This window comes from Lagopus leucura, unplaced genomic scaffold, assembly GCF_019238085.1.
Source record: "Lagopus leucura isolate 7727_CA_CO unplaced genomic scaffold, USGS_WTPT01 Super-Scaffold_100001, whole genome shotgun sequence".
Classification (NCBI taxonomy): domain Eukaryota; kingdom Metazoa; phylum Chordata; class Aves; order Galliformes; family Phasianidae; genus Lagopus; species Lagopus leucura.
The window spans coordinates 2,354,889-2,367,226 of NW_024962262.1; the positions used below are offsets into that span (position 1 = coordinate 2,354,889).

At 42.8% G+C, this 12,338-nt stretch overlaps 1 protein-coding gene across 1 annotated transcript in view; it reads right to left on the reverse strand.

The window, feature by feature from the left end:
- LATS2 (large tumor suppressor kinase 2) overlaps positions 1 to 12,338 on the reverse strand; it is a 48,480-nt gene that overhangs the window by 35,798 nt on the left and 344 nt on the right. Inside the window, exon 2 of the mRNA XM_042867499.1 lies at positions 7,845 to 8,425. Coding sequence (XP_042723433.1) covers positions 7,845 to 8,186 — 342 coding nt within the window. The 5' untranslated portion in view covers positions 8,187 to 8,425. The remainder of the gene's footprint in view (positions 1 to 7,844; positions 8,426 to 12,338) is intronic.

Sequence of the window (12,338 nt, forward strand, 5' to 3'; positions counted from 1 at the left end):
GTAACAGCAATAGGATGAGAAGGAACAGCCTCAAGTTGCACTAGGGGAGGCTCAGGTTGGATATCAAGAAAAACTTATCTGAAAGAGCAGTTAGGTACTGGAATAGGCTGCCCATGGAGGTGGTAGAGTCACCATTCCTGAAGAAACATTTAATGTTATACTGAGGGACATGATTTAATGGGAAATACTGGCAACAGGCAGATGGTTGGACTGGATGATCTCAGATGTCTTTTCCAACCTTTGTGATTCTATGATTCTGCAGATGCGTTGGCAAGTCACAGTGAGATAACATCCAAGAACAAAGGGCACTCAGGCTGCAGCCTGACTTACGGGATGTTACAGGACACTGTGATGCAGGGAGGTGACAGTACCTGGGGATCCAGCAGCACTGCTGCTTTGTCACACAGCACAGGCACTGCAGAGTAGTAGCGGGGCAATTCCCTGTTCCCACCTCCCAGGCACAGCCGTGCTGGTCACTGTTTGCCCTTCCAGCAGTGGCCTTCTAAGAACTGAGCCAGCATCCCGAGTATTTCAAGACGTACAGTTGCAGTACCACCACGTCTTCAGGAAGCACAGAGTCACAGTACCTTCATTCTGCCCTTAGGCAAATACAACTACATCTGGCAATCGTATCTTAAGAATGAAATACAATAAAAGTAGCTTTGATTCTTTTAGCATATTAGATTATGCAATCAAATGCCTGGCTACACCCTTATAATTTAAGTTACTGTAAGCTTACATACACAGCCATGTCAGTATTTCCACGGAAGATAGGGATGAAAATTCCCCTCTCCTACCCTCTCCCCCACTCCAAGTTATTTTAGTTTCAGTTCTGCTGATCCAGTAACTTCAAAGTAGCTTCCAAATATTTTTTTCCTGTGAATATGACAGAAAAAAAAAAAAGGAGGGGGGGGGGGGAAAGGGGAAGAAAGCTTACTATTCTAAGTGCATCTATGCATATTTATCCACACTTTAGAAAAACTATTCCATGTAAATGGCACATACCTGTATACCACATGAGAAGCAGTCAGGGACTTTTATCTACTTTCCCGTGAGTTCCATTAGCAGCTTTAAAATACCCTTTTATTTAGTTTAGTGTCTAACAAAAAAATAATTGAATTGAATGAGTCGAGGTTGAATTAAAAATGTTCCAAAATGAACATCTTATGTTACCTCTAATCTAAGGACAGCAGCATATAAAAATCCTCTGCATGAAGCTCTCCTACTGACATTTCTCTCCAAATTTCAAGGCTTTGTTCCTTTTTTTTTTTTTTTTTTGTTTTTTATCTATTTTTTGGGAAAACAAACAAACAAAACCACATACACATGCAAAGATGCTAATTTCCAGGCTCAGAGTAAAACCACAGCATACATCACACTCAGATACATGCTGCAAACAACAGCCAAGATGTAGACTGAGAATAACACAAATGTGAAAGGAATAGTTACACCCTAATACTATTGTGATAGCAACTTCCTGCTGTGCTACTGGCAATCTTTACTTTTGGTTACAAAAGCTTTTCTGTACAGAGACTGAAATTAATGCTTATGCAGAATTTTTACTGATTTTAATAAAAAAGGAAATGGCCTCAAAGATTAATAGCTTGACATTTTCCAAGCAATTAAGTTACAGTAAATACAACTATCAACTGTGAGTTAATCCTGTAGCTTACAACAGCAATTTATGATTTCAGAGTGTTAATTAACTCCAAGAACGATTTCCTGACAAGAACAGGGAGCATCAGTTTACCATAATTTGAGATTGATATGGATCTGTAGTTGAAATTTGGCATCTGAGTCCTGTTGCCATTTCAAATAATTCTAGTAGGATGTCCCAGTATATTCTATGTAATTTGCCTAAGAAAGCAGACCAACAAGAATAACAGGCAGAACTCAAGATGTGCTGCAGTTCTCCTCTGTGCTGAAACAATGCGCAGCTGCTAAGCCAAGAAAACACACCTTGTCTCGAGAAGGAGCGCATCAAATCACCTGCCACCACTACAGTATTTCTTCCAAGGTGAAAAGGGAAGAAAAAGCAGAACCATTTGTCGCCCTTCTGCAGGACCAGCCACACTCAGATAGAAGAAATCCACAGAATACCTTCCCAGATACACTGCAGGAAATGCAAAATGACACCTAGAGAAGTATATGCACTAAGGCAGTGTGATCAGAAGTGACAGCAACTGATAGGAAGGTTGGAGACAAGAGAACAGGGATAGAAGAGAGAGGAATCAGCGAGTACCAGCTCAAGAACAGCCCTCACCTCTTGCTTTCAGTCCCTTCAAAGCTGGGACTCGTTTGCTTTCTGAAGTGGCTAAAACCTGAAATGACTTAAGGGGCCAACCTCAGGTATGTGGTACAAAAAACACGCTCCCTTACAAGCCTGGATGGATGAACCCTGGAAGACATTGGAAATTTCTCAGAAATAAGGAAAAGGTCAAAGCAGAAGAGAAATTACAAATAAAAAAACAACAGCAAAAGGTTATGAAATAAGCTCCTGAAACAGCCAGCAGAGACGACAGACTCCACAACCTACCTTCAAATTAGGTAGTAAAGAAAACACAGGAGACCTGTTGGCCTGAATTATGAAATCTGCATCAGTCACTAAAATAAGATTCCTCCCCACATTCAACAGTGAGTGCCCTCATTAGAAGGCCCTTTTTTTTTTTTTTTTTTCCTTCCCAGTAACCCACAAATACTTTATTTGTTCCTGACCTGCAAAAGAACCTGATGATGACTCAGTTGATATCTTTGGCAAATAATCTAGGCAATCTTCTGACAGTTTACTCTTCAGTCTTTTTCTGTTAAAAGGACCTACACTCAGAACACGACTAGGATGCTTATCCTGCACAGCAGAACCCTCAACATAGTTGAAGTTTATTAAAGTGGAAGACTTTTATTATGCAATTAATTCCCCCACTTGCTCAGGGATATTATAAAATTCACTGATCTTCACCACGAAGGCAAGCTGCCTTTCCTAGGCTTCACCTCTTCAGCAAACAGATTGCAAAAGATATTTTACTAGAAGCAAAACCCCAGCTACGCATTGTCTGTAACACGTTACCAAAACAAAAAAACAAGGATTATACGCAATTATGACACGGAACACTGGTTCTACACACATAATAATAAAAAGGATGTAATCCACGATGAGAAGATCAAGACAATCCTGCAAAGCAAGAAGAAAAAAATAACGAACCCACATACTTCTACAACCCGAATTTCAAGAACTCAGTGTAATGTAGGTGATAAGATGGTCAGCTTGATATTCTTGTACTCATTACAGTATCCACAAACACCATTCCAGTTTCCATGGGATACACTGTAATCAGTGCCCAAAGCACAGATCTTCCTTTTCTGAATGTTCTGGCATTAGCACAGGTGGGGGGCTTTATTACACAGATATTTATTAAAAGCCTCTGGAAGAAGTGTAAGGACTTTCATGCTTCACATTCACACAGTTGTTCAGGCTACAGTACGTACTGCATGTTCCCAGAGATATGCAGCCTCCGAAAAACCCTAAAACATCACTGTTAAAAATAGCTGCCCATTCAAGCTGTCCAGGAATCTTCACTCAGAAGGTCCATCATGGCTCAAACAGAAAGGGTCCGCTTGAGGAAAAGAACTGACAAACGCATTGCATTCCTCAGCTCATCCAGAACCGCTGCAGCCCACTCTGCACTACAATGTCAGCTGCTGTTTATGTTCAGAGGAAGTACAGTAAGTACAGTACAGCCCATTCAGGTTGGTGGAATGCCACTGATCATATGCTCAATTGCATCTATTCATTAGAAGAACTCAATGCACAACAGCAGCTGCATTTAGCACCACGCCATCCAGTTGCCCCAGGTGATTCCAGGAGTTCATCAGCCTGCAGGAACAACACTCTGTGCCCTCGTGTCCTCGCAGCAACTGCATGTTACGCTTTCAAGCCTAAGAAGTTGTATTTAGGAAATAACGGTGCATTACCAGCCCTTCTGGCTTCGAGATTTTGCAACAAGTAAGGTCGGGCCTTCTGCAGTTGTGTTCTACAAGTTCCAACAATTTACACTGCTCTAATAAAAAATGATCAGTACTCACTAGGTAACTACTGCTGAAGAGATGACTTCACCAAAGAACAGACAAGCTACTCCACTTGTTTCAGAAGAACTGTGATTAATTGTCTGTATACATATAAAGATATCTACCTATCTATAGAAGTGTAATCCTGGCATCTGCCATGTCAATAGCAAACTCCCCATAAGGTTTCTGGAGCCCAACGTCACCATGAAACCATAAGCAATACAAACAGCTGAAAACAAACCTTTGTGAAGGAACATGGGCTGTTCAAAAGGGCACATACAATTTCCTAATTGATTACAAGGACATCTGCATGCGTAACACCTAGAATGACTGAAAGACACAGGTTTTGTATCTACCCTGAATTTCACCACGTTCTGTATACTTGTTAAGTCTATCAGCCAGCCTATAACCAATTTCCTGTCTGCCTGGGTCTTTCACACAGCAAGAGGAAAGGAATGAGAGATTATGATGTTCCCTTTTTCTCTAATTAAGCCAATTCTAAACTGATCTTAATTCTACCTCTCTGCACCTTCCCTTACCAATTTTCCCATTGTTAAAAATGTAACTTCTCATTCCTTGACATCACTTCCCTCCATCCTTCCAGAAATCTTTAGAATGGCCCAATAAATAAATGGAAGAATGCTGATGCTGGCAGTGTCCACCAGAGCAGATTATCACTGCAGGCAGGATTACTGCCCAAAAACACCACCTACAACACCAAACAGCATCAATTGTAAAACGGAGCTGACACAAGAACAAATTAATGTTAGAGTCATATAACTGAAAGTTATAGTTTCTTAGCTTCCTAGAACACCCATAATTAGAGCTTCTTAATCTACCTAATCATCAAGTTCAGATGCTTGCAGCAACTAAACATCTGATCAGTAGTCTGCAAAACAGGATCTGCAGGGCAGGAAGGATAAGATCTTACACTGTGAGGCTTGCTGGAAGGCTAAAGTAGGTCATCCATGGGTTGAAGTCCTTTCACTCTCACATACTTCTTTCTGGAATTTGAGAAAGTTTGCAGTGGGGAAAAAATATATATATACAAAAAAAGAGCCCAGGTCAGAGGGGAAAGAAGGCAGCAAAGCCCACTTACCAGCCTCGCATTAGCACTGGGTCCAGGTGTACATAAAACCATGTTCAAAGAAGCTGAAGCTGATTTTACCCTGTTCAGCTGAAGATTCATAAGCTGCTCGCTGGACTATAGAAGATGACCCCATGCTAGAGATTTTGAACTTTTGATTCACAAGCAAGAGAGCTCAGAACGGCTGATGAAATTACTTCACGTTATGCTCTGAAACATTTCAATTGTTAATTCAGAGCAACACAGGCACCAGGAGGAAAGGAAGAATCTACACGTAGTAATCAGGGCTGTCACCTTACACCACTCTCCAGGGCCAGATACCACTCACACCAACTCAAGAAGCTCCATTCATTCACAAAGCTCTGAGAGGGCCAAGCTTCACATGGCCTGGACCCACATCAGGAAACACAGCCCTTTCAGACACCAGAATCCAGTTTTGGAATCTCTGCTTGGTATCTAGCCAAACGCGATCATGCTTATGCTTAGGTTTTGAACTCAAAACACACCAAAGGGATTGCCCCAGTAAATCCATTCCCATGTAACAAGTCACAGCTGGGGAAGAAAGTTAAATGCTAAGATGGAACAATCACAGCCAGTAAGGAAAAACACAAAAATGCAGAACCAAGAAGGTAGCAAACAATCACTGTTCGTTTTCTGTGCTCTGTAATAAGTAAAACCACTGTATCAACATTTAAGGCAAAACAGCTAAGAATGTTGCACGTCTAGTGCATTACACTATGCTTAATGCCAAGACATTTTAACAGGTGCTTGGGTATTTCTGTTTTATACATTGCTTCACATTTGTGTGCTCAAAACGCTTTCCAAGATTTCAACAAGCTTGTTCTGCGTGTGAATGATTTGCCCATGTAACCTACCAAATGCACATTTCAATCCAGAATCCAGCTGTGCTCATTTAACCTTGGCTCATACCCACAGGGATTGCTCTCATCCTGAACAGCTCGGCAAATTTGGAGAGTAGAATTCTAAAAAACTGGTTTCATGGCATGCTTAAGGTGACAGCAAAAACTCCAGTTCCACAAGCTGAATTATTGTTCACTACAGCCATCTTGTTTCACTGAAATGGAAAGTGGTTCAGTTGTACTGCAGCACTTCTCACTCTGCTCTGCAACCTCTGATTAATCTCACACAGCATAAACTCTATGGAACAGGAACAGCACTAATCAATGCCTATATAGCTCCAAAGAAACGCAGACAGCCTCGTTACACAGACGTGGGATACGGCCTAGGAGAGCCAACTGATTAAGTTTCTGCCATGAATGAACAGAGGTTAAATTCTGAAATCAAGGGAATACCAAAAATAGTGTGTTAGTTTTGAACATAGTTTACTTCAAGGACTATGAACTGTTTCAGCCTGACAAACAACTGTCATTTAGTCACATGGGAAAACTTTTTTCCTTCAGCAATGAGAACCTGAACCAGGAACAGCACACTCTTCTCTCAAGAGAGACATTTTGAGCTATTCTTGGGCAGAGGTGAAAGTCAGTACCAAAATTCGAAGCACATCCAAGGTACGTGCAGCTAAGCATAAAGAGGCCATGATCTGCTCCACATGAATGGTCCTGAGAGCATACAGAGGTTTCTCTGCAAGCAATGCCTCCTATTCATTTCCATGGAAACTACAACGGATACAAAGAGCACAATAACACTATTTGATAGTGTTTTGTAGCCGAGGATTTGCTCTCTCTTTCAACAGTCACCACCATTAGTTATGCATTTTTGCCAGTGATGAACAAGAGCATGTCATGCTCACAACAACATGCACCAGTGGAGGTGACCCATTGTTGCCACTGTGGAAACACACCACCCGCTGCCTCACTGTGCTCACAGCCACTGCTTAGTCTCCGTGAACACTCCGCAAGTGCCAATGAATGTCAAGAGGTGCCATTTTTTCCCCACATGGAGGAATTCAATGACACACCTTTGCTTCATATGCACTTCCGTGCCAGACACCATTGTGTCAGACTGCCCCTCTGCTGCCATCTGTTGCACAGCAACAAAATACAATGGAGTATTGGTGGGAAGGTTCAATCTGTACTGCCATCCCACCAACATCTGCCTCTGACGTTCTGGACCAAGATAACAAAATAGGAGGCGTTACTTTCAGAGCAGCTCTCGTATTCCAACACCCATCTCAGGATGACAAAAACAAGCATCTCTGTGCTGAATTCCTTATCTGAGACAGGGCTACCCTCCCTCGGTGGAAGCAAAGAAGGTAAGGAAGAAAAGGCACGCAGCCAGTTACACTTGCTCCTTGCAAACAGCAAGTGAGCTGCTTCAAAGAAGACCACATACATCATTTCTTCCATTTGCTTCTGACAGTGAATAGAGTTTATACATACTAGAATTCCACCCTTGTACTCGCAGTTAAAACTTGCCACAGTATTGAGAAGAAAAAAAAAAAGCTATGCTACTCTGTTAAGCCTCACACATCAAATTAAGAAATCACAGGAGTCCTACAGGTCACCACAACCATCTTTATAACATGAATTAACCCACATTAGACATGCCTCTCAGCAGCAAGTTCATCTGCTCAGCTACACGACTGCCAAAAGACTTGGTGCATTTTTTTCAACCAGCAAACTTGATAACCACCATCAAAATTGTTACCTTAAGATCAAACATAAATTTATTTTGATCACAGTGACAACTCCGCTCTCTTCAAACTCATACGTACCTGATCACAACCTGCATTCACCAGCTCCTGGAGCATCTGCCTATTCACTTCAACAGTTGCTGTATTGCTCGACTCGTTAGCAAAAGGTAGCAAAGAATACCTAATTTCTCGCAGAGCTTTCTGATAAGGTCCAAACTTTGCCGTTTGTCTCATCTGCTGCTGCCTTGTAGCATCCTTCCCTACTAAAATCTTAGTAGGGTCCAGAGAAGTTTCACTGCCTGGTCCAATCGGTAGTCCCTGACCTGAAGATTTGGATGGCTGCTTTAAACCTTCTCGAATCTCTTGTAACCTTTGTCTGCTGTTTCCAGAATATGTCGTAGCAGGAAAAGTCTTTGGCCTCATTGTTAATCCAGTTTTCTCTGAGCATAAATACAGCTTTATTCTTGGGGAGGTTTTTTTTTAGTTATTTCTAAAAAGTGTCGCTTAATGGTATCAATTTCTTGTAAACACAAATCCTTCAAAGGGAAAAAGAAAAATGGCAAAATCCTCAAAAGGTTTCTGCCAGCATTTTACTTCAGCTCACGATCTTCACATCTCCAACAGAAAATCTCTGGAGTCATCATTTCACAGACCGACGGTGTCTGAAACGAAAGAAAACAGAAAGCACGTGTCATTAAGTTGATACTGTAAACACCTCCGAAGGGACAGCATGACAATTAATCAAGTGAAAGTGAATCAGTTTAGCCTATTAGGCTGTCACAGCTGGATTCCCATTAATGACAATTATCACTTTATCTGTTTTTAAGAATAGGATTTCAAAAGGCTTTCTCAACATAATCAAAAAAAGCATTTTTCTTTAAGGCTTCGTTTTGAAAATAAATGAAAATAAAAACCTCAGAAACTACAAAGCTTGAGAATTTCATACACTACCTAATTGTGGCAGGTTTCCCATCCCATTGCATAACCAAATCCTGGACAAGCCTATCCTGTTTCATAATTAGGGAAGAGTATGCTCATGAAATGTTTTTCCCCCCACTTAAGATTTTGTTTGTTTTACACTAGCTGAGCTCAGTTTCAAGAGTTTATGAAAAAGACTTATAATGGAAATATTGATGATTCTAGCCATAGCAACTTCCAGCATTTCAATAACAAAGCAACAAGATTTTCTGCCGTTCCACATGAATGTTCTAGCCAATGCTGAAGGTAAGAATTCTCCCTGGAATTGGAAGAAGGGTTTTGTTTCCTTTCTTTGTATTATTTTTAAAGGGTACAGAGGTGGGGGAATCAAAAGGGTGATACATGCCTTAACTCTGCCCGACAGGAAAAGACAGGGGGAAGGAGCTACTCAGTAACAGCACAAAAGGCTGAAGAAGCTCATGCAGCTCACATAAGATTGAAACACAGCAGTGATACAGCTTCACAACCCTCTTTTGATATGCAGCAGAGGACAGCTATACAACTATGGAGTAGAACTGAGCTACTCTGCAACGTGCAACATCCTTACAGCATCAAGAGGTAATCAGAATTCTTTATTTACTGAGTCTTTGTGGCATTGTCATTATACATGCCAGACATTACATACAGATGCGTTTCAGAAAAAGGATTAAAAAGAAGCATCATATACTACTGATGCCGCAAGTTTGCTTCTGCCACCAGTGCCAGCATTTGCAAAGTGACTCTGCCCTGCTGCTCCAGCTGCCTCATTGAGAAGGTCAGAATTTTGTCTAGCTGTTTTGAAGCCGCAAACACAGAAGCTGGTGAAGCACTGGTATTTGTTGGTCACTCTGAAGTAGAGCAGAACTTTTCTCTCAGCCCTCCTTCCCTCTTTATGAAGGGGCTTCACTTCTGCCTGCAGTGTTTTTTTTTTATATATCACAGAAAGCTTCCCCAGAAATAGTTGTACACTCCACTCATTGCAGTTCCTGTGACAGTGGCAGCATTCCCAACAAAACAACAATTTCTTTACAATTAATACCACCACCTCTCACAGACAAGCAAACAGATTACTACACGAAAGCCAGGAGTCCAGACACACTCCTTGAAGCCCATCATCACCTCCTCATAAGCACGGGGTCTACTGTCAAGAGAGTCAAGCTCTCCCCTAAACCAAGAACTGAGCACAGGGCAAATTACAGCCAAGTCAGACCCCAGAGTCCTTTATAATAGCTCAGCACTTCGAAATACAGGAGCACAGACTGATCACCTTAAGTACTGCCTACATCTTACACTCTTAACTAAGCATGCCAGGGAAATTTCTGTACAATGTAACAGCAGCCCAGAACCATCCAAGCTGAAAAGCAGCACAGACCAAGGCTGAGAGCTCCTGGATCAAACTGCTGGAGAGCATACAGAGGCCACGCAGGTGGCGCTGACCCATGTCAATCTCTTGCTAACATTTAGATGCACAATTATCTAATGATTACTTCTAACATATTAGAATTATAGAATTAGTCTTGAATTCTTGACTCAGCGCTATAAGGATTTCCTGCAACTTAACTCATACAAGAGTAAGTGGCATAAGCCCAAACACGCAAACTGGCACTTAGCAACATCTCTTGCTTTAAACACATCACTTGCTTTAAAGAAAGCAACGGTACTATTCAAATTTTGGTATTATTGCAAAATCAGCTATTAGGCAAGAAAATATGCTTTTGTTATGCTCAACAATGATAAAAGCAACTGAAGGATCATGACGGAATTTTGACTACTTAGAATTTAGCAACAAATAGCACAGAGCCTTAGTAAAGTGTTAAAGAGCAAAAACAGCATCACAGCCTTCTTAGGACCACATCATAACTTGCTAGCGCTTGAAAGACACAGAGCAATTAAGTGATCTATGACTGCCCTTCCTTTCCTGACAGCAGCAGGCACCATATGGCTGGGTTTAGGAATCTGGGTTGTTCTTCCTCTTTTCAAACCCCCTGCCAACCCGCAGGCCTGGGATGTGCAGGAAGAGCTCCAGCCCTCCCCACCTTTTTGCCACAAAGAACTGCCTTCCTACTTACACACATGCTTCACATAAAGAACTGCTGTGACCTTTAGCCTAGGCTTGAGTCTAATAATGCTAGGTCAAGCCAGCTGGCAGCTTCTTCAGCTTGCATTCACAGCACAGCTAAACTAGAAAGCAACGCTGATTGTTCAGACAGTACAAATGAGAACAGCAACAACATAACTTGGAACTGTAGATGTGCTTCATATTTTGCAGAAGGTTTTTTTGTTTGTTTTTTTAACTAGATATTCAAGATCAGCCAAGAAATCGGGACATTAAGTATGACAGATAATTTACAAAGACAGACAAGTTGTCTGCTTTTTAAAGTCTATACGCATCAAAAGAAACAGTGTCTAAGGATTTGTGACTGTACATCTGGACATTAGGTAACTCTGAATCTTAAAACTTCACCTTGCCTACAGCATAGATATATCCATAGCCTTTTTGCTGTGATGAGAAGTGATTTCTCAGAATTATTTTTGAGTTTCAAGCCATTTTGATTAGATACTTGTAAGGTGCTGGGTTTCTTTAAATGTTGGTTTGGGTTTTTTTTCCTCCTGCCAAAATGTTACATGTTCTGTGTTAATTAGAAACTTGTCTGTTACTCTGAAGAAATAAATAATCTTTCAAATATTTTTAACAACACTAAGTCAGAACAATTTTTGAGTAACTGAAATTTTTTTTCTTCATCTGAGAAATACCAATAGCTGCCTGGCAGCATCCAACCAGCCACGCTGCATTCACGTGCTGAAGTCTGCCATCCCAGCACCACTGCTTACTCACTCCAGTTTCTTCATTCAGCAAATGAAAGGCTGAATAGCTGCATATGCCAGTGGCTCTGCGGGATAGGACACCAGCAAGAAACTAAAGCTCAGTTGTGCTTCAGGAGCAAAGTCCCAAACCCTGAGCCGGCAAGTTGCTTCCCAGCCTCTAACCGCACCGGCACGGTGAGGAACTACTGACGGCTGCAGAAGTAAGGACTGAAGTTTGAAGGAACGGACGCAGCTGCCTGCTAACTCGCAGTCTCCTGGCATCGCACCGGGCTTTTTAGCTCGGAAGCGCACGGAAACAGCCTGACCACTTCATGCTGGAGGTCTAACACTAACCTGGCGAAGAGGAGCCAGGAATTTCACTGCGTTACAAACCAGGCTCCCCTTTACAAGCGCACGCACGCTAAAAACGGCAAGAACCTAAAGCAGGGCTTTTCCTAACATCCCCCCCTCTCCTTCTAACAGAACCGTCCCACTCGGCGCTCAAGTCCCAGCGCGACTCACGGGCGCGGGCCCGGCACAGCGCTGCGGGACGCGGCCGGCAGCCACCGCCGCAGTCCCGGGGCTTTACGCGGGGCGCTCCGCCACAACGTGCGGGTCCCGCGGCGGAGCTGCGGCCGCGCTCGGCGGGCAGGGCCGGGGCCGAGGCGCCGATCCGGGCCGTGACCTTCAGGCCGAGCCGCGGGCCCGGCGGAGCGAGCTGACGCGGACGGAGCTCGGCACCTCCGCGCGGCCCCGCGGGACGGTCGGGCCCGGGCTGAAGCCCCCGGAGCCGCTCCTCCCGCGGGCGGAAAG